At 44.4% G+C, this 23,433-nt stretch overlaps 1 protein-coding gene across 2 annotated transcripts in view; it reads right to left on the bottom strand.

The window, feature by feature from the left end:
- RERE (arginine-glutamic acid dipeptide repeats) overlaps nt 1-23,433 on the bottom strand; it is a 178,106-nt gene that overhangs the window by 5,909 nt on the left and 148,764 nt on the right. Inside the window, exons 11-18 of one of the 2 annotated variants that reach the window (XM_059829833.1) lie at nt 12,277-12,439; nt 9,996-10,088; nt 9,009-9,208; nt 7,548-7,709; nt 5,958-6,071; nt 3,628-5,012; nt 2,994-3,216; nt 996-1,719 (exon numbers count right to left, since the gene is read on the bottom strand). In XM_059829833.1, the coding sequence (XP_059685816.1) occupies nt 996-1,719; nt 2,994-3,216; nt 3,628-5,012; nt 5,958-6,071; nt 7,548-7,709; nt 9,009-9,208; nt 9,996-10,088; nt 12,277-12,439 (3,064 nt within the window). The remainder of the gene's footprint in view (nt 1-995; nt 1,720-2,993; nt 3,217-3,627; nt 5,013-5,957; nt 6,072-7,547; nt 7,710-9,008; nt 9,209-9,995; nt 10,089-12,276; nt 12,440-23,433) is intronic. The other variant, XM_059829834.1, reaches the window with a different exon arrangement.

The raw sequence follows: 23,433 nt of genomic DNA, 5'->3' as shown, positions 1-23,433 counted from the left end.
TTCCAAATTCCTTCCGAACTCCAAAAAGCAGACATCCCAGATACATTTAATGCATAGTGCTCCAAGCCAAAGTATGCTATATTTGCTTGCACAAACACAACATTTGTGGCCAGCTGCACCAGAAGCTGCACTTTAAGTACTTGGTCTTTTTTTTTTTTTTCCCTTACTTAGCAGCTACTGCACCTGGTGCCTCGCTTGCTATGTTCTCTCCAGTCTGCCACCAGAAAATCAGAAAAATTCTGCTTAGTACCTCATCTTCCAGACTCCAGACTTCTAGAGGAGCAACCACATAGCTTGCTTTAGAAATGAGCAAGGCATCAATTCATTTTTGAGACTCTTAAATACTTTGGGGAAAAAATTTTCCACACGTAAGAATGCACTGTAGCTAAAAAGATGCCAACCCATAAATTTAGATGGTTATGAGAATTGTGACAGAGAATTTCAGCTCAACTAAAGCCAGATGGTTGGCATCTTAAATGGCTGAAGAGAGGAAGTATTTCTCTCCTGATTTTTTTTTTTAGCTCCTATATGGAAACACCAGCTTCGGCTCCTTTCCAGCTATAACTCGTAACGTAACAGCCATTAGCATTAGCAGTGTTACCAGTTCCACATCTCTAGTGAATTCCCTTCACCCAACGGAGTCTCCACCTGCACACCAGCCACCACTGTGAGGGGGTGGCTCTAGGACTCCAGTACTTTAAAAAAACAAATCGAAACAGCAAACCTTTTACAGTGACAGTGTCCAGTCTCAATGAAGACCACTGTACTGTTACCATCATTTACTTTATCACTGTTATTGGTCCACCCTCCCAAAAAAATAACTGTTTGCATTTCAGTTATCACAGCCTTACACAGCACAGAACATCATATACAAGAAAACAGGGATTTTGCTACTTGAATTCCAGAGTCAGTCTGCCTGTTTTGGGTAGACTGCTGCTAACAGGTCACGAGAGAGGTTTCCTAGGGAACTGCCTAGCCCATTTCCCCGGGCTCACCTTGATGTAAGGGATCCTGCTGATGTAGGTGTAAATGCGAGTGTATGTGTGAATGTTGGTGATGGTGAGGCGTAACGTTGAACATCTGGAGCCGTGCCAACGGGTCATTTGTCAGCGATGCCATCCGCTCCGCATGTATCCTCTCTGCTGCCAGTCTGTCAGGGTAGCTCATTTCAGGCCGTAACTGCGGGCCTGCCAGTGCAAGTCTCTCTCTTTCAAGGGGGTTCAAACCCGGATGGAAGGAAGCAAATGGGTGAGGTCCTGCTGTTGGGGGAATAGTCAGTGCACCATGCCTGGCAAAATGCTCCATGGGGTTAGTAGCTGGGTGCAGTGCATCTAGCTCCGGGGGCTTCACCTCAAAGCCAGGTTTCATCCTCTCTCTCAACTCCCTTTCCCGGATTTCTCGCTCCCGGATTTCCCGCTCTCGCAGCTCTCGTTCCCGAATGGTGGGATCCACGTTGTAGAGGCCAGGCATATGGTAGGCCAGAAGTGGATCAGTGGGGTTCAGGGGGACAAAGAAGGGATGGTTACGGTTTGTTGGCGACATGACATGAGGACGGGCGTATTCACTTAGTGTTCGTAAAGCAGGCGTATCTGGACCAATGTAAGGTGGTACAGCAGCAATGGTCGTCGGGGGAGGTTCGAATGAAGGTCTCATATGTGCTGGCCCGCTGAGCTGAGACTCTCCAAGACGGCCTTCATGGGAGGAGCTGGATACCTTCTGCTGCACAGAATGGGGGAAGAGAATTTTAGTTCAACACATTTGGCTTAAAAACACAGCAGGCACACACTTCTCTTCTTGTGCTTCAGGCTCTAAGGGGAGGTAAGTTCAGCCTGCTGAGCCTCAGGACTCCTGCAGTTGTGTGCTCCAATGTGGTTTGGGGAAGAACTGGATTCTGTCTATCCTGTAAGCCGGAAGATAACTACTTTGTAGTGGCAGCCTCAAAGCTACACTAACTGCTTTACAGTTAGTAGAGCAGCAACTAGTCGATACATGTCACAGCTATGGGCAACATCAGTCTGGAACATGTCACTACAGACTACCAGTCGCATTTGCAGTGTGTTCTTCCTCTCCTTTACATGCTCATATCCTAAAACTTAACTAAACCCAAAGCAACTCATCTCCATGGTGTGCAACAAAACAAATTCCACTCCTTTCACATCAGGACTTTGCATTCTGCTCTCCCCTCCTGTACAAGGGCAGCATAGCACTTCTGGGGAGGGCAGTAAGCACAGTTCACCCGTGCAATTGTCCAAGGATCCCTATTCCCAAAATAAAGCAAAGTCCCCATACATGACACACCCCTTAATGGACAGATGCTGTATCCTGATTTTTATAACCCTACAGAAACACATAGTTATGATTCAGATCTCTGAAATGCACCATGGAATAGGAAGACCATTGCACCTTCTTTTTCAGCATCGATAACGCATTACCAACCTACCAATTCTGTGGGCCCAGAAGCAATCATTCCTTTCCGAGAGGCCACAGAAAAATGGATTAGTTGTATTGGCTCTTTATACCAAGACTGGAGTTTGGGTCTCCCCATAAAAAAATAAAGTTAAATGCCTTTAATTAAGTTTACTTCAAATTTAAAAAGCCTTCAGATCCCCTTTTTCTAGCAGACAGCACTCTTGTGCCTGCACAGCAGTAGAAGGTACACAAAGGCATTCACTGTATCTACACAGAGTCCTTTTCTACTGCAAGTAAACGTAAATGCTTGGCCTAGTTATCCCCAGCTGCATTGGCTTCCCCGCACATCAGAGACCAGGAGTAGAAACTCTCCATTTCCATTAGAGAGAAGAAAGTCACCAGCAGGCCAGGAGGTGCTCATAGCTGGTTGGCTTTCACTTAATACACAAGGCTCCCATATTCACAAATACACGACTGCACATGCATTAAAGCGCTTCTGGGGATCTGCACTCTGTCGTCACCATCCAGGGCAGATCCTACCACACCAACTCCCTTAAACAGCTCTTAGCTACAAATAAACCTACCGCAGCTCTTTCTGCTTCTCTTTCACGCTCCCGCTCCCTCTCTCTTTCCTTCTCTTTTTCTTTTTCTCTTTCCCTCTCTTCTCTGGCTTTCTGCTCTGCTTCTCTTTTGGCCTTTTCAATGGCCTCTTCTCTCTTCTTGGCCAGTTTCGATCCTGCCAGAGGCATGAAGTATAAGTCTGCTCTTGAGCATGAATTGTAGCCACGGTCTAGGTGCTTATAGAACCTGAAAGACACAAAACAGAAAGAGCTTAGCCCTAGGAAAGGTGCAAGAGTCTGGCATTTAAGAGCTGTATGTCCAAAAAAAAAAAGTATCACTCTACACTTAGACAATAGCATTACCAGTTTTCCTGAAAGCCATGAGAAAATGAATTGTACCATATTACTCCACAAACAAGTGGAGTATAAAACCTGTCTCACAATTACAATCTGTAATGCCCTGTCTGTATATGCTGGCTGAAACAGCACCTTTCCAGAAAAACAAGAGCAAAATCGTGCTAGAAAGAGAAGCTGACAAGATGCACATGTAAAATACACTACTCAGCTCCCACAGGAGCACGTTTCTCAGCTTTTGGGAGTGCCTTGCTACACAGAAAACCAGAGCACGTTAAGGAAGCACTGCGGACAACCTCCATACCTGGCTGATTGACTAGCATGACTTGGTGTATCCACCACAGTAGGTTCTGGAGATGGGCTCCTGGGTGGAGGGGGAGGGCTTTCTGGTTCCTCAGCTTCATCTGGGACTTCTTCTTTGATTTGAATAGGTGGTAGCGTGCAGGCTGTCACCACCGGCACGCTTCCACTGGAAGCTGCTGATGTAGAGATGGAAGTCTGCAGTGGGATGCCAGGCACGGCGGGTGGGGTGGAAGTGGAGGGGCAAGAAGGAGGGGTGATGGAAGGCGGGCCTCCTGGGACAAACGGATGCTGCGAAAAGGGGGGCTGGGAGGATACCTGATGGAGTCCAGATGGGGGGTGATTAGCAGGTGGGGGAAGGCTCTGACTCTGCGTCAGTACTGGAGGCTGGGCTTGAGAAGACTGCAGTGGCTGGCTTTGAGGCATCAGCTGCAGAGGAGGAGGGTGTGCAGATGGAGGATGATGAGTTGAGAGGGAGCTGAGAGGTTTTAAAGCAGGTGGTGGAGGCAAGTTGGAGTTCATTGAGAATGGAGAAGGGCCAGAGAGATGAGGAGGGTGCTTGTGGGTTGGAGCAGTGGGGAGCTGAGGGATTGGGGTAGTAGGGGGAGGTTTGATATGAGGCATGGCCATGGGTGCAGGGGGCAAGGGCTGCTCCCGCGGAGGCTGAGCCTGCTGCAGCGAGGTGGCAGTTGGCAGGACAGGCTGCGTTACCTGAACCTGGAGAGCGGAGTGAGAATGAGACGGTGCTTGTGTCTGAAGGGGAACCTGAGACTGAGATGACTGAGTGGGGAGGGAAAACGGCTGGGAAGGTACAGGATGAGGCAGGAGGGGCTGGGCCTGCAGGCTGTGAGGGGTCGGCTGGGCCTGACTGTGGAGCGGAGGCTGCGAGTGAGGCTGCGAAGAGGCAGGGGTCGGCTGGCTCTGCGACACGCTCAAAGGCTGCAGAGGTGGGTGGGGTGACGGGAGTCTCTGCGGGTGCAAAGCAGGGGCCTGCTGTATGTGAGAATGAGGCGGCGGCGGGGCAGGGGCCTGGGGCTGGCTAGGGGGCTGGGATGCCGATGGCGAGACCTGTGGCGGAGCTGAAGTAGCGCTCGACACTGCTGGCAGCGATGCTGGTAACTGGGCTGATATAGGTGGCGTGGGAGGAGGAGCCTGGCCAGAACCGCTCTGTGCCTGAAGCACTTGGGGCTGTGCCTGCAGCACTTGCTGTTGAGCGGATGAATCCGAGTCACTCTCATTGTCTTGAGGGCTAGGGATGCTGGGTGACGTGCTCCGGTTATCCTGGTCGATGTCCTTGGGATCACTGCTCCCTTCGTCATTGACACTGCGGCTGTCAGAGCTCTCGCCTTCGCCCTCACCCTCCGAGGGAGAGTTTGGCCTGCTGATCTCCTGCTGGGAGAGGGGCAAGAATAACCACCGTGCATGAGGAAACTGCACAAAGAACATTACCAGCATGCCATAGGATGCAACCCATTACACATCCCATGCAAACGCAAATGCAAGTACCACCCTTTGAACCTCACAGGACTTAAAACAGCACAGGCAACATAAATATCCAAAGGCAGAGTGCAAAGACAATGGAGCCAGGCTCTTTTTAGTAGTGTCCCGTGGCAACAGGCACAAACTGAAATACAGGAGGTTCTGCCTGAACATAATGAAACACTTTTTCACGATGAGGGTGACCAAGCAATGGCACAGGTTGCCCAGAGAGGCTGCGGACTCTCCGTCTTTGGAGATATTCAAAAGCCACCTGGACACGGTCCTGTGCAGTCGGCTCTAGGTGGTCCTGCCTGAGCGGAGGGGGTGGACCTCCAGGTCCCTTCCAACCTCAACCGTTCTGTGATTCTGTAACATGGAAAGCTCTGCACCAAAATTCCCAAATCCTGTGCACAGAGCGAACTTGGTCAGGTACACAGAGCTGAAAAGATGTCCTAAAAGTTTTCCAACTGAGCTTTGATACTATTAAATTAAGAGAACTCCAGTGGTGGGGGTCTAACTTGCCAGAGAAGAGAAAAAACAAATTTCAGTTAAAAAAAACTGGGGGGGAGGGACTGGAAAATAATCCAAGTATACTCCTATATGGTTGATATTGATACTGATGTTAAAACAAACAAACAAAAAGAAAACAACAAACTTCTGGACTTACCCCGTATCATTCCACTGTTTTTCAACAGAAGGAACACATTATAATATGGGTTGCTTTCTGGCTGCAGGTTAAGTTACAATTTGCTGTGGCTTAAATTGATCTCATGTTTTTGGTTTGTTACCAGGTTTGCACTCCCTCCCACTCTCAAACCATTCTCCTAAGTGAAAATATTCCTCTGTGGGACTCACTTGAGTTTTGGATTTTTTGGCATTGGACCTGTCAGGTTCCTCTGTGTCAGAAGCTGCCTTTTCCCGCTGCCTCTTGGAGTTCTTGAGAGGAGAAGATACCTCTTCTTTTATCTTCTGCCACAAATGAAGCAGAACACAACAGTTACCAGTGACGTAAATGCAAAAGTAAATTGAGCGTATGCCAGTGCTACCGTAATTAATAGAAATAAATGAGAAGGGTTCCTATGGAGCAGCAGAACTGACCAGAAGTTGAGACAGTATTTAACAACAATCCAATACGCATCTGTCCCTCTGTCCAATTACAGGTTGCAGGGGAATCCATTCTGGAGCTGTTGCTGCATTCTGCCATCTGCCAGGAGCAGCTCCCAGAAGACCCGCATCTACATAATGCTCTAGCTGCTCCTTCTGAAGGTCAAATTTAAGAAAGAACCCAGAACAGACTGCAATTTTACTTCTGCAGACAGAAACCCACGGGGCAGTTTGCACACAAACCCTGCACACATTTCTGACACAAGCTAGTAGGAAAAAGGAACACTGAGTAAAGCATTCCTCATTATGCAGATGTGGTCTCAAGCTTTGAAAGTGCAGGAATATTCTAAACAGTTGTCTTCATCTGCAGAATCAAGTCCATCAGGAACTCATACCAGATCAACTGGCCCAGTATACTCTTCTAATGGAGACCAACACCAGTTGTTAACAGAGGATGGAGCAAGAATTTCTGCAGAAGACAGGCAGAGGATAAGCCTCTTTCTACTACATGAAAGTCTTGATTTACTCCTGATTATTTTGAGAGGGATATTTTTATATCCCCTCAAATATAGGGCTAACAATGTGTAGCTATTACAAGATTACTACCTTCTTTCATGGCGTGGGACAGCTTTCTACATCACATAATTACCTAACCTCACTTCAAATTTTGTTAAGTTCTCAGCTTTATCATGTGAAAACTTGCTCCACACTCCAGTTTTGACTTGTGGTGGGTGGTTTTTTTTTTTTTTTTTACATGTTTATTTTTATCTTGCTACTTTTCAGTTTACACTGCTTAGTGGCAAGCCTTCCCACTTCATCTGGCTTTGTTTCTTCAGTACTCTCTTGGAAAGGCACTTATTCATTTAAACAGACTAAACTGTCAGCTTGCTCTGAAAAATCAAGCAAATATACATACAGAAAACCAGTAACAGAAGTAGTCTCCATTACTACATATCCATATTCCTTTCTAAACAAAGATTAAGTACTGCTTAAAAAAAAAATCCCCAAAACTGTCTACTTGTCTCAAATAAGCATTTCTGATCTGTAGTACTTCCATGAGCCTAATGCTTGCATTTGCATCCAAAATTGAAGGATTAATTTATCATGAAAGCAGTAAGGTTATGTGGGGATACTTTAATGGTTTTTATCACTACACATCCTTATGTACAGGGACAAAGCATTAGTCAGATGCACCATTAAATTTTTTGCTTATCCATACAAGTAGGAATTTCTAGGTCACTGAGAGACTCCCTGGCCTCCTAGAATCTGCATCTCATTTAGCTGACTGGAGAGGCCTCAGGTGTCCCGCCCTAAGACAAAAGAAGAATGGGAAAATTTTACCTTGGTAGACTTCTTCACTGAATCTGCTTTGCTGTCATTACTGGAGGTGCTGGCAGCGCTAGGAGAGTTGCGGCCACTGGAACGGATGTCTTCGTTAATAGGGGAGGCTCTACCATCAGGGCTGGCTGGCTGCTTTTTACGACCACTACGTAGTGTAGACATCTATTTGTTTAACAGAAATAAAAGTGTATCAAAGCCAGCATTTGTCCAACCTCTTTATTTTTTTCTGTCTTACATCAGGGGCATGGATGGAACACTCTGGCTAAGAGCTTGAAAAATGAAAAACCACGAGCATTTAACATTGTTACAGTTTTTTCTTGAAAGCTCATCTGGACTTAAAAGTGAAAGGAGGCAAATCCTTAATTTGTCTACTCAAAACCACTAAGCGCTGATTATTTTATTTAGTAGTGTCTGCTAGAAATGACAACATTAGAAAGATGTTCTAAAGCTGCGGCTGTTTGCATGCTAATTTTTCTTCATAAAAAACACATGCACACGCATTTGTAAGCGTGCATGCACAGAGTGAACGAAGGAGGAGGGGATCCTCATGTCCCATTAAAAAAAGTCTTATCTGTTGGCATTCAAGCAGTCAAGACCAGTTTCTAAAACCACAGTTTCAACGTGCTCCTGCTATGCAATAAGGAATCACAGTAGAGTGTATTTCAATAATTAATGCTGTTTCCCTCCCAGTTTGGCAGTTTTTTGGATGACTGGCTACCATAAAAACAATGAAGCCAACCTTACCTGACAGTGTAGCCTCAAAAGATATTTAGAAGCAATGGTCGTATCATCATGACCAGAAAGATGGAGCGGGGAGGGCAAGGAAAAGAAATATATCTGCTGCTTTCTATCAGCCAAAACCCAAAGTGAACATCAAATTAACTAAAGCCACTGTCAGAGTTCTCAGAAGTGACTTGCACACAGCAAGGCTCCCGGCATTTCACCCCGAGTAAGAACTCTGTGACAGAGCACACTGACCACAGGTGCAAACTACAGTTTTCTGCAGGGAAGAGATTTTAACTCCAGTAATATGAGGAGACCACATGAATAGCATTTAAGTTTTTTAAAACTCTTCCTTTAAAATAAGCCCAAGGGCTTACCTCTGACAGGATCCAGCTGGAAGAAGGACACATGCTAGTACAAAATCTGTAATGATACACTGGGCAAGTGCCCCTTATGATGACAGTCCACTGCCGGTCATTAAAAACACGAAAATAACAAGTTTGACTAGAACTTGCAGGAGAGACATTTCAGCTCCTTTTTTCCCAAGAGAGCCTCAACTTGCATACACAAATCTCACACTTGCAAATCTCACACTTGCATACACAAATGCAGCAGCAGGCACATACCGTGGCAAACAAGCAAGATGGAGAAAGCGTCATTTTAGAAGTTTGACTACCTTTTTGCAGACAACACTTCGTCTTTACAGAAGAAGCTGCAATGCAAGAGTGTAAAGCCTACCGAGCCTCGACTCCGCCTTGTCCTCATGCTATGCTTTCCACTAAGTCCATCATCTTCCTCTTTGACAGGCTTAAACATAAAGGGTGGAGGGTCTACAGGCTTCTCAATGGGTGGCAGCTCTCCGTATTTTTTGAAGTGAATGCGACAGTCAGTGCACAATAAAATGTTTTCTCGACCGCCGTGGTGCCAGTCCTTGGAGGCTTGGGGCAGGAAAAGCAACAGCTTAGAAATATGCCATGTACCACATACTCAGCACAAAACACACTGCATTAGTTAAAAAGCACACAACAACTAGAAAAGTAGCTCTTTTCTATGGGCAAGAACGTTGGAGAAATCTCTGGCAAACTTTGTTCTGTTCTAGGCTTAGTCTGTGTTCCAGTGCACATCTTCAATATTCAATTTACAGTCTATTTGTTTACTTAAGTAACTACAGCTTTGAAAACAAAGAAAGAAGCCTTACCTGCTCTCTACCTGGGAGCTAAAAGGCAGCTATTATTCTCCAAAGCTGTGGTTTCTTAAAGTGAAGTGAGCTATGAACTTCTCATTTCCTTCCCTTCCCTATTTTGGGGCTCACACTTCCATGCCATGCATATACCCAAGTATCAGACAACCTTCAGGAATACCTACAGGAATGAGGCTGCTGCAGAAGAGATTTGGTGCAGTATAAAGTAGTTTTGTGTGCGACTGTCACAGTCCAATATTGATTTGCTATATCACAAATGGATTATATAGATTATGGATTATGTAGATTTTTTCCTGTATAAATGACTACCTCTCAGGATTGTCCTTTGTCACTGCAATATTAATTTGCAATGGCAAAGCATGATTAACTCTACTAGAAATGCTGCTTATTTTAGCTGATCCAACCCCACATTTTTTTTTTAACAGCTGTACACATGGACATGAACTGCTCTTGCTCGAATGAACCTGCATTAAACAGGCAGTAGCAGAAGGGAAGAGAAATACAGCATTGAATCAGGTGCATACTGGTTGTGAAGCAGTGACGACAGGCGTAGCCCTTCAGCTCCTGTTCACTGTCCTCGCTGTCAAAGTCATCTTCACTGGCCGAGCTCAAGTCCACTGAATAAGTAAAGAACAAAGGTAGAAGAGGAAAACGGAAAAGAAAAACTCAGCAGGATTTTCTGTTTCCTCCTACTTGGCTAAAATAACCATTAATAATAATAGTTCTCAGATAAACTTTGTGACTTCCTACAATCACCATGCCTTGGATGGCCATTATTTCCCATTTTGCAAACTAAGCAAGGCCAGCCCTGATCACTCTACAGATCAAAGGAGGTTTCCAGGAACGCATCAAGTGATACAATTCACAGAACTTTTGATTCAGTACATGGTACTTTTCCAATTAAGCTGTCATTCAAATACTGTTCATGTTAGAGAGGCTGTGTTTCAAAAGCACGATTTTCAAGAGAAAGGAGGTTTATCTCTCTAGAACCTGGTCAAATTTAAAATCAAATATTCTATGCCTAAATCCTACTTTACTAGATTTCATGGGCAGATACTGCGGTGGCTTTTCCGGGTTTTATTTTGTTTCTAGACTTCATCTTCTGAACCAGACAGGGACTGCTGCTACACTCTGTTAGTGGCTGTACTGAACCCCAGAGCTAGGTATGTTTTGTGGGTGGAAGAAACGATGCTTATTGCGTATAATGTACCTGTTTGAAAAACATGTTGTGATTCTTTTGGATGACAGGTACTACGAGGAAACTACCAGCCTTCCAATTCTTACTGCAAGCCTCCGTAAGAGTTTTAACCCATGGCAAACTTACATTTAATAAGTCATGTTTCAAAGAAGTGGAGACTATGGAAAGGGTCACTTTCCTTTGTGGCAAGCAGTATACAGCAAATTAGCCGACTGCAAGGCTGTGAGCTAAAAAGCACTATCTAAACCACTGAAAATCTGCAGACATCACAAAAACTGTATCTTACCTCATGTTCTAAACCAACTCAGGAATAAATCCTTTCTTATTGAGAGTACTGCATTCTTCTAGCACCACCACTATAAATTCACAACATAACCAGTCTATAATTTGTCACAAGCAGAAAGCCCTGTGGCTTCTTTTGTTCACATCTTTAATTAGAAAAGAGGTCCTTGATGCACGAATACTCTTTTTCTAAAGGTTCCGAGAGGATATTTTGCAATACCCGCAGGTTACAGAGAGGGAGGGATTCTGCAGTACTTGCCATTAGCGTTTGTCATCAACTCATTACCCTTCAAATTAACAGAGGGCACTACCATAATTTCTACATTAATTCTTGCAGGTGTTTAAACCCTGACTGCAAAATTGACAGCAGGCTATAACTTGCTTTCCTTTACTAAATTGATTTTTATCCTCATCCTGCAGTCGGATGGGTCCTTCCAGCCACATGCACTCTGAAGTGCTGAGTATCTTGGATCGAGCTGTAGAGTCAAGATCCTCACTTCTTGTGCACACAGAAATCGGCAATAAATCCTATCAATTTCAGCAGGGAGAAGCTAATAGCCCTATCTTACCACCTAATACCCTCTCCAGAATTCTCTGTCCTGTCTGCTCACCACATCCTCTACCTCCCCCGTATTAATAAGGTTCTGCCAGTTTCTGCCTTCCACATAATCCCTTTTCTTTAGAAGGCAAGTGAAACAGGCTGGGTTTAGTCCTTCGGAAAGACTTAAAGCTCACAGGGTAACATAAGTGTTTTACGTAAGGATAAAAGTTTATATATCCATACGGACATTACTAATCGTAACCCTTCGCAATGCAGTGCATTTCACTGGTTCGGGTAATTATTCTTTGTTTAGACACTTCTGCTGCAGTCAAGGCCAAAGTTCTTCTAAGATGCATTAAGATATAACAGTGCTGGCTGCAGCACACAGTCTGAGATCAAGCAGAAGGTATGGGTCACCAAGGAAGGATGAAAGGGACCTCCCTCCAAAGGGGTGAAGGACTTCCTTTTTTTTGCATTTGCTAATTCCCATTACTGTAATAAGCCTGGAGAAAATACAACACAAAACCAAGAAAAGAGTAGGGCAATTCAGTACCAGGGCAACGTTTCCATCCTTACAGGATGCTTTCATGTTTAAGAACTGCACGAAGCACTTGCTGATCAAAGACGCCTCCCACATTCCAGCATAGTGGTACAGGAACAGGAGAGGGCAACTGCCTGAACTCCATTTCCTTGCTTCATTCACGTGAAGGTACAGCACCGTTACATTACTGTTGTTCCCTGCATCTAAACAAAGATAAATGCATTGCTTTTAGCTTCCACTTACAGAATTCACTGGAGGGGGGCCTGGAGGGAGTGTTGACTGGAGTGGAAGCAGTTCGAGTTTTAATTCTCCGAAACACAGCCTGTCTTCGATGCCTACGGTGGGCTCGAGAACTTGCTGCTTCAGGGGTTTTCTTCCAATAGTAATAGAAGGTGATTAGTTCTCCCTGCAAATACAGAAGGAGTATGTTAGAGGGGCATGCAAATCTGACTTGTCAGCTTTTTTCCTCCCTTTTGCTCTCTGTATACGTGCACATGTATTTTTGTAGGAAGCTTCATGATGTGTTTCAGCCAGACAAAAGAACTCTTTAGATAAGACAGAAAAAAAACCTCATTATTTTTTCCTTGCTTTTGCAGGGGAAGAATGGAAGTAAATAAATGCCCTCTCACTCCTCTCCTCCTCCACTAGAAAAGGAAGGAGGTTGGGTAGTATGTCTCCAGCTTCCAGCTGGCTGCTGCCGGCACTGCCGGTCTCCGCGGTTGGGAAGGGGGGCCCTTGCCTTGCTGTCAGCACCCTGTTGCCACCTCTGCACGGCGCAGGAGGCACCGCACCCGGAGAGGTACTACCTTTCAGTCAGCTGTCAGAACAAATAACTGGTAACTGCTATGAAATCTCTGGTGTTTACAGAAAGAATAAGGATCAATTCAAACAGATACTGCCATTTTGTCAACCGACAATCTGCTTACAGATATTTTTTACATACTCCTGTTTAAGAAACAAGAAGTCTGTAACCACAACTCAGCCATACTACAGTAAATTGTATTTTGATTTGAATATATATGCCCACATCTAAATTAATTAAGCAGTTAAAAGAGCACACCTAGAGAAATGAGTGATAATTTCACAGCATAATGAATCTGGCTTACATTCAAAAACTGGAGCAGCTGCCATTCAAACTAGCGGATGTAATGCCGAACTAAAGAACAGCATGTGGTTTTAATCTCTTTTCTCTTACTTTGAAACCCCATCATTTCCTGGCACCTTGTCTGCCTCTAAAGTAAAAGGTGTTGTTTCTTTCAAGTTGCAAGAGAAAAACGGAGAAGTTCTAACCGGCCCCTTGAAAAATCAACATCAGAACAAACATACCTGAATTGCCCACAAAAAGGGTTTCTTTGAACTGCATTTTATGTGATCAAATAACATAACCTCAGCCTGCTCCCTCTGCGGGGAAATCCTGCAGCCTATACTCAGGGCAGATCACTCAAATTAACTCTAATAAAGACACACCCCTAATCCAAACTCTCCCAAGGGCCTCAAACAAGCCATTACAGCCACAACCAACATCTGTACCACTGAAACACTTGGAAGACAAAAGGAGGATGTTGTTCTAGACATTAACTGCTGACATTTCAGACACTTAAGAATTTTACCAATGCCGAATTTAAAAATAGAAACACCACAAAAAGAACACAACCACAACTTTTGATTTCTGGCAATAGACAGAACAGATGCATTTTTAATCTGCACTGCTATAGACTGGGATTGACGATGCTACTGACCTCCACCACAGACCTGAAGGATATTCACACCAAACTGTATTCGGAGTGGTACTTGGTGAGGAGGAGGAAGGAGTAAGTGGGCAAAATTAACTGCTACCTACAATTGTTGATTCTGAAGGACAAAAGCCCTACTAAAAAAATAAACACACACACACAGCTCTTTCCTGAAGAGAATCTAAAACTGAAATGGGTGCAGGCTGGCAAGGAGCATTCAAGCTACGTCAGATCTGGGAAGAACACGGAGTTCTGACACCCAGCACCCTGCTCTGCTACTGCGTGTTCAACCGTACGTGTTTGCTTTAGAAATAACATTTTACTTTGAGTCCATTAAGTGGGCTCAAAGTCCATCCGGCACAACTGTTTGTCAAACTGAGGATACGACCTGTGCCAGGAGGCAGACGAAGCTCTGCAGAAAGGCTTATGCAATGCTTTTCAGAGGTAGAAAGTCTCTTGCAAATGAAACCAGCCACATTTTACCTATTAATTAATTTATATCAAATCTGAGGTGACAGCACCAAGGAGCAAGTCAGTAAATCCCATGTCTATGTCAGTGAATTAACGTGTCCTCCGACATACGGCAAACAGCAGAGCGCAAACCAATCTGTTTTCCTCCCATCATAAAATAGGGAATGGGAACCTATTTGAGCTCTATTTACACGTCGCAAAGCCATCAGGTCCCAAGGGAAGTTTAACAACTCACACATGCACTACATCATAAACCAAACTTTTAAAAAAAGAAATGGTGTGTATTTATAAAAAATACCGACTTCATGATCATAATGCTTTTTTTCTGAGACCCTCCCAAAACCGCAGTCACACCTGCATGCAGATAAAGATGAAAGACAAGTTTATTCAACAACTAGTTTTACCCCGTCTGTGACATACTAAAGGACTAGAGAATAGGCTGTACTTCAAATTCACCGTCCGACTGCACAGCTACATGACTCAGTTAATGACTCAACTTGCTGACAAAGACGGAGAAGTAAAAGTCAGAGAGGAAGCAGACGCAGAGAATGTTCATGTTATGTGCATACACACAGGTTAGACACATCCTACATTGAAAACATTCCACGCCAGATCTTATTAGCTGCCTGGCTATCTAGTATTATATTGTCTACCTAAGGGATTAAATGCTGGAGTGGAGCGAGCCTGGAAGGATTACGAACAGCACACTGGCGACTGCATGGGTGGCAAAAGCTTGAGCACAAAGGAATAAGTCAGGAAAGCTTTGGTTCTCCAAACAGGGAGGAAAACCAGTTTCCAGCTTCACTGCAAGTGAAGTCAAATGAACTTTAATCAAACATGCATAGTGTGCGCTGCCGAAACCCATCGCACATAAATTCAGGGAACAAAAGCTGTTGCAGAAATCAATAGCCTACTGAAACATTAACACAGGCAAGCATTGATCAAAAGGCCCTTTTACAAAAGGCAGCCTTGCAAATTAGCTGCTGTTTTTGCTTGCAAGCAAACAGAAAAGCATAAATGCTGCTGACATGAATGGCCTCTAATGATCATTTTGTTCCTGGCGCTCTCACCTCACCTCACCACAAGGTCTCGCAGTCCACACATCCTACATCTCTGTACTATAATTGCGAGCAGCATGATGAACTGAGGCAGTCTGGTGCTTGTTCACTGAGAGCAGCTGCTCTGAATCTGATTTTCTGGGTAGCAGGTCTGCACCCAGGGGAATAGTCCTAACCCAACCACCTGCAAATACACTGTATGTCTCGTTTGAAGTTTTTCGTGCCAGGAACTGGGTATTGCTAGCAACATACGCAGTAAAATCCCACAAGATAAAGCAGACTGAACCATCCTTCATTGGATCATTATACTCCTTCAACTTAAGAGTGGCATCTCCCTCATTTCCAAACTTCAGAGATAAATTAAGGACGGGGCGAGACCACTGAAGCAACTACTACCTGTGGCGAAGTCTCTGGCTGATGGTGGAAGAGAAACTCAAGGCTTGCAAGCCAAGTTCAGGGAGGGCTGAACCTGCCGCTTGAAACAGTGACCTTGTTCATCACTCTCTAATCCAGATCAGTGGCCTGAGGTGCACAGACCATGTGAAGTTAGGAGGAGACTGGCTCCTTTTGCAGTAAGCACCATCCAGCTCCTTCTGTCACCCTCTTCTCTTCCCCGCACCCAGTAACATGCTCTTGTTTAATCAATTCGAGAACCACCAGTAAAACGGGCATTAACAATCACTGCAAAGCCTGACAATGAAATGGCAAACTGAAGTGACGCGTCACCCCACTTATCGCCCCTTTGAACGCGAGGCAGCAAAATCCTACACGGCTGCACATACGTGGATGACCCATAATGCATATGCAAATGTGAGACAGGAGCGTTCAACGAAGCAGTCCCTCATAGCACACGCAAAGCCATTCTTCAGCAAAGCTCCCAGTCTAATCAATCAGAGCAGTCGTAACGTTCCAGATGTTTGGTGGTAACACAGCCGGTATTTTGAGGCAGCTGTCCAGCAGGAAGGGTTTCCATGTCCATGTTGCCGCTTCTTTAACCAGAACTGTTAACGGGCTGCCCCCGTCCCTGAAATCCACCTCATCTCTCAGCCCCCCAGATACTGATGTGGCTGACACAACTGTCCATTTGTATCACCTACCAATAAACCCAGTAAGTTAGAAGGAAAGTCCCAAGACAACGACCCAGATGTCCACACCACCCCTTGAATGAGCAGCATCCAAGAAAGATGCTGTTAGTGCCCTCCCCGAGCAACTCCATCAGGGAACAGCTTTTTCCATCAGTGTGGGGAGGAGATTAATTTCTCCCCCAGTCTGCTTCGTTGTTCATAGTAACAGCCTCACCTCCACTTGATACACCACCACCTCTCTTTTCTGCTAACACAACTCCATTTTTCTATGTTAACAACTGATTAACTGTCCCAAGCAATTTATCAAATGCATACAAAGCAAAATGAGAAGCACTGTTCAGGCTTTTAATGCCACCTTTCCTCGAGAACATCTACTTTCCCATTACTGAAGTTTCACAAGACAGAGGGCATACGTTCTTCACCAAGAGCCATCGTTCAGCGTTCATCAATTTTGAAATACATCCAGAGCTCACAACTCAAATCTCTTGCCTTCTCCTGCCAAGGCCACTTCCCCCCATGTTGTAGGTTCATAGAGAAAAAGTCAACTTCATCTCCTTTTAGCTCTGTTCTAGGGATTATTTTTCAAGAGAAAGCAATGGTTCGGATCCACTCCTGGAGGACTATGCGGCAGTGAGACCTTCTCTGCAATTCAGCTCTGGAGGCTGAGGTGAGGAGTCTTCCAGCACCCGGCTGCCCGCGTCCCCCCTCACCCAGCACTCCTGCTCCCACCCCATGGGCCATCTCATTTGTTAGGAGATGAGTTCCTTGGCACATGGCACCTTTCCCTTACCTCTCCCACCACTGTCACCCCCTGCTCTCACCCGTACCCCCTCGCAGCTCAGCCAAGCTCCCCAAGCCACATCACGCACCACCAGGGCAGGTCTTCCCAACTCCTCCGTACCCTTACCAAACTGAACATGAGCTGCAGTAAGTGCTGCGGGCCCTGGTTTCTCACTTCTTATCAGCAGTTTTCGAACGTAAAATACATGCTGCGCCCCATGTTTGTGTTTAGTCTTGCTGTAGGTAAATAAAGGATTAGCACTGCGCCGCACTTCTGGATCCGAGAGGCTCTGACAGCCCTGCTGCAGCAGAGCGGCTCCTATGGAAGCCAATCACACAAACACATCAACTTACCTTCAAGTATCTGTTATGGTATAACAGAGTGAGCAAACATAATAATTGCTGTTTAATTTCCCCAGAGCCTAGCTCTGCCAGGAAAAAAAATATCATGGGGGAGGGGAATAGCTTTACAGTAATTAAACAGAAAAGGTAAATGACAACTCTCTTCAATGGCTATAAACTAGTCACGGCAGACCAGAGGGGAACAGATTGTCCAGCTGTGGCCTTAATGAATTCACAATCTTTCTGGAATGCATCAAGATTTTATTAAGTCAACTCAATTTAGCTAATGCTCCCTATTACTAAAGTCCTGTGGTAAAAACACTGTCTCCAGCACCTCCCTCCTTCACTGAATCCCCTGCTTTTAACAGTCTTGGTCGCAACATCTGCTGAAACGCCTGCACGCCAAGGGGCATAGCAAGAAAATGGACTACACGTGCCCAGGTTTGCATAACGGGAGCTTTAGAGCAGAGACCAGCGCATCGCTGTCTCATCTCCAGGTTGCTTCCTGAAACGTTACAGAACAACCCAGAATATCACCATACGCTGTTAGACTGGGAGGCAAAACGGAAGGTCTCGGTCCCTTCCACCACGCACATCTCCATACCCAAAAGCGGCTCATACAAGAGGCGCAAACGTACGCCAACAGGCTAGCACCACCACGCAACAAATCCCCTGACCTCCTGAACGGCACGGTCTACCACATCCAGGCAGAGACGGGAGAGCGAGCGGCGAGCATCGCGTGGCTATTCCTTGTTAGGAGCCTGGATCCAGATAGAGAAAATTTGGAACTCATGTCTTGGTCTGAACAAGTCAAAGTATTGAAAAAATGCAGCAGGGAAGAGAAAGAACAGCAGCTGCGTGCAGCTCAGAAGAGTTGAACCTAGGCATTTTTACAATTTTAAGCTTGGTCTACATGCCTCTGCCAACTATGACAAATAGGTTTGCATATGCTCTAATTAAGCAATAAGTCTCAGCAGCTTGTTCAGCAGCACTGATTGATGTCCACCTTGGGTGCACAGGAATACTGCATAATCTAAAACATTACTGAAATTTTAGGAGAGGCTTTTAAAAACCAAGCAATATTTTACTAACGCTACAAAAAACACATTAAAAATTGTGGGATGCTCTCTAAGGAATATCCTGCAGGTCTCTGTTCTCTCACATATTTCAAAAGTATAGGCATTTTATCTAGCAGTTCCTCTAACCATTTATTATCTTTTGGATGGCAATACGACCTTCTCTCCCTGGTCTCTGCTAAGAACTCTACCCACAATTTAGGAGAAGATTGGCTGTCCTAACACTCTGTTTCCTTGTTCTGCAAACAGCAAGTAAGCTAGCTGGCTTCATTTTTTCATTGGCAACTCCTGGCAAAACAGGCTGGCCAAGTGGGAATCAAAAGAGGGGATCGGTGTGTAAGAAACCCAGGCTAATTCCTTGGGTTTTTATGCCGTCAATTTACCCCCAATACAGGAACAGTCCCAGAATATCCTGGGAACCCAGCCGAGGCTCCATCTGTATTTTCTGGATTTCATTTTGTTGTGGAAAAAACCTGCAATCAGATACAGCTTTATGCTTTGTAATTGTTTCTGCTAAATGAGCACTGCCACCCTGCTTAGTCCTCTACAGACCAGAGGAAGAGCGAGCTTATATCTCCTACAAATTATGCTGCTGTTTAGATAGCTGACGCAGACCTACAATACAAGAGATCGTTGGGGAACTGTGTCATTCCTGACAGCACTGAAACAAGTTTGGAACCTTGTTCCAAACAAAACCTGAAAGGTTTCACTCTAAAGCTCCTCAAGCAGTGAAGAGACTAAAATAATTTCATTTTTCATGTTACCTAAACACACGAATCACTTCTGTAATTCTCCCAAGAGAATATATTTGCCCTCCTTCACAAATAATTAAAAAAAAAAATATAAAAAAATCAACATAATGGGTGAGTACAAACTAAACCCACTCTTACAACAAAATTACGCGTGGGAACTGGACGTGGCAAGAGACACAAAGAGTAATGGAATCAGTAGTAGAAAAGAGGCAGTGAACAGGGACTGCAACACTTGGAGAAAAAAGGAAAGAAATAAACAAGACAGGATGTAAATAATCTCTCATTTGAAACAAACATTTATCTGCAGTAACACAGTAACACTCAACCATCGTACAGCATCTGCCATTTGATGACAGAGCCAATGAAGTATTTACAAATTAAGTCTCAGCACTCCTTTTTAAGTTTCACAGGGTATGGAAACAAAGAGAAGATTTATAAACTCGCCACGATCAATCCCGTGTGAGAAGTACAATTGCACCGATCAACCTCGAACTATGTCAACAGCTCCAGCAGTGAGTCGGGCTCTAAAACTCCTCCGTAATTCAAACCTATTGGACAGGCTTATCCAGCCTTACTAAGCACAGTGGCGGCTGGCTGTTCCTCAACAGCTCCGCTTTTCCCATTCTTTCAATTGGATATTCTTGTTTCCTTCCTACCGCTTGATTGTATGGTTTTAGCAAACCACAGAGAAACCTAAATGTTATTGTCCATAGCCCGAAAAACACGCCAAGAACACGTCTCTGTACCACATCTAACTCACAATTTTCATGTAGCTCATTTGCTAACCTTCTCCAGTGTTTGTAGTTAAGGTTGCATATACTGGCAGGAAATAAGATAACTAGTATATTCTGGAACTTACTCTCACTATCTGTTCTATGCAAACAATTATCTTTTTTTTTTTTCATTTTCAGGGATTTCAGTACCAGCTTTAACAGCTCCGCAAAAACAAATGCATAGCATGCTAGCGCGTTGTTTTAAGCCTCAGCCACAGTTAAAAGCTGCTGACCCTCTCTCCAGCTGTACGCCATGCCAGAATGAAAAGAAAGCTTTTGTAATTAAGGCTGCTTCCTCCAGAGACTCCTCTTTGTTAATCAACAGAGCTCCTAATCCCCATAGGAACTCACAGACTGTTGGCTGCATCCATTATTAATTATTAGAGCCTATCTTTAACAGTGTCAGTTATAGTTCTCCAGGACCGCGTAACCACGGCCAGTGTCACCAGGTACGCCCCACGGGGCTCTCTGGCGCTTGATCAATTAAGAGGTTATCGAAACAGTGAAAGACTTAAGAACCTGCTTGCCTCATACACATTTGCTGAGGATTTATTTTCTACTCACCTCCCCTTTGCAAGCCGTATTATCAAAATTTCTGAGGTCAGAAATCCTGATTTGCTTGACTGCTTTTAACTCCATTTAACTTTTTTTCCCCCCTCCTCTAAGTTCGCCCTCTCCCTTTGTCTTCCCCCACAGCTCTACCGGCCTCTGCTCAGGCAGAGCTGCCCAGGCTGCGGCACGGAGGGGTCTCCCATCCCAGCAGAGCCCAGTTCTTCAGCACCGACGTGACGTTTTCCCCAGCACAGAGCACAAACTGCTTCATGCAGACAGCGCCTGCAGAATGTAATTTAGCCCTGCGGAGCCGGGGCACTCTCTCCCTATTGAGGCTCAGGCTGGCATACACTGCAGGTTTCTTCCAACCCACTGTTCAACACCCGTTTGTTCTCCCTAGCAAATGCAAATATTCAGCCTTTTTCCCTTTTCACTTACGTCTTGATGCCCAAAGCGCTACCCCCCAACAAAATGCACGTGGGCCAGGTGAATTAAGCACCATGTAGTTCTGAAGAACAGAGGTGAAACGCTTTTGCAAAGATGGGAGAAGTTCCTATTTTCTTGAGCCAACAATTCTTTCTTTCCATTTTACAACCCACATCAAAGTCCTGGGGTTCACAACCGTTTCACGCAACGTCTTTCACTGCCAACCTCTCGTTAACTAGAAGTTCTCAATATTGGAGCTTCCACACCAGACAAAAAGGAGAGTGGAATAAATACCCAGCTAAATGAAATGCAAGGTATTCAGAAAAGCTTTCAGAGCAGAGCTTACCATAGTCTGCACTGGATCATGTCTTTCCCCCTTCACATACTTTTCCATCAATTCCGCTGACATAGAAAATTTAGCAGCACAATACAAGGAACAGGATTTTCTCAACAAAGGTGCCAAGCACCGATACATCATCCCTTCAACTGCACTTTCTTTTTGTACCAGCTCACTAATGAAGTTTCTTGGTTGCATATTGCTAGAGTTCAGGTGTGGGACAAAAAAGCATTTCATTGCTACTGGCTACATCACAATCGTATCTTTCTCAACGCCTATAATACATCACCTTTTCACTATTTAAGGCAAAGGTATCAGTGGTGGTTCACATGGGTGTGTGTATGAGAGAGAAGCAAGCCATAAAGCAGTTAAAACTACCCCACTCCATCCCGTAAACATTTTTCTATTTATCTGCCCTTCATTACATGCACAATCTTATTATCTCTGCACATCCTCAAAGCGACAGTCGTCAGGGTCACCCTATAAAATATACATCGGCAATGTTACATTTAATGACTGGAGCGAGAAGAAAAATGAAGGATGGGAGGAGTGGAAAACCGCAGGATGTTTTAAAGGGATCATCAGTTATATCTATGCATTTCCTGAGGTGGTAATTGAATGACAGCGGCTGGGGGGAAATCCATTTTTGAGCTTGGGAAAGGACTGTTAAGGAAAAAATGTTTCTGTACTGGCAGCACGTAATGGCTGCCAGAAAATGAAAAAGGTTCCTTCAACCACAGCAGTTCCTCTATTTTATGGATTTTATATACGGCTGAGAATTACATCAAGTACAATCAGCTATTCAAACCAATCAAAAAAATATTGACAGACTTTGGTAATCTCATCCCCAACTAGACTACTTTCTGTTGTGGGGCTTGCATGTCAACTTTAATTAATTTAAATGAAAGACTAATTTGTGTATGTGCATGCGTGTGTAGAAAGTGACATTCCAAACACAAGGACAGCAGCATTTTCTACTTTCATAATTTTTGTTTAAACAAAGTATTAAAAATTTAATTCTACTATTCAGCAGGGAACTTAATCCTCCTGCATTTCTGTAAGGTATACATATGCTAATTTGTTTTCTAATTCTGCACAACCGAAATCAGGCTTGCAATTATTAAATAAGTTTTACTAGTTTAAAAATATTTTTATTATTGCATGATGACAATTTTACAAATAGAATCAAACTATACTCACCAAAACATTTCCCGTGTTATAATCGTTAGCTTTATTTGTTCTGTTAGTTGACTACTTCACACCAACAATGCAAGTTGGTATTTACAACAAACCACTTTGAGTTAATTGTCACGTAGAATCAGCACTCTGCATTACTGCAACGCTCCACTGGATGCCTCAGGCTCGCTGGAGTGACACTGACACATAACTGAAGGGATGATAGAAAATCCTGACTTTGAGCTCATCAGAATCAGAAAGGTTTTCTCTCACCAGAATATTGGGGAGGGGCAATAAAATAACCCCCACAGTCACGCTCCTCATTAGCTAAAGCAGACAACCATTATGTAGCTCAGCGAATTGCCCTCCTGTTCAGCTGGAAATGACACAGGGATAAGATGGATGACGTTTTACTGATCTGAAACCATTACTTCAAATGGGTAAGTGCTTACATCTTGCAATGCAAGTTCCTGGCTCAACGCACCTGAGAAGACACTGGAGCCTCTAACATTTAACAAAGCAGTTTCTAGCTATCTTGCAAGCTCCGGTTGAAAAGTCATCAATTAGTCCATGAGTGGGCACGTGTTTCAGCTGAACATTACTGAACACTCCTGGGGCACCTTGGGCAGTCTGGGAAAAAGTTCCAAGCTCGAAGTCGCTGCAGCTTCTCTGTAATGGTCAAATGTGTAAATCCTATGACGCTTTATGGGCGCCAAGGACTGTCCTCCTGTTAATTATAGCTGGTACTTCTGTTTGTTTCCTTGTATGAAACTGTCTCACACCTTCTGTGGGTTATGTTATAATATATTCCATTACCAGAGTTCAAAATAAATACGATT

The sequence above is a fragment of the Gavia stellata genome, chromosome 27 (assembly GCF_030936135.1).
Source record: "Gavia stellata isolate bGavSte3 chromosome 27, bGavSte3.hap2, whole genome shotgun sequence".
Classification (NCBI taxonomy): Eukaryota; Metazoa; Chordata; class Aves; order Gaviiformes; family Gaviidae; genus Gavia; species Gavia stellata.
Note: the sequence above shows the minus strand (reverse complement) of the source record. Positions and strands in the feature narration are given on the sequence as shown.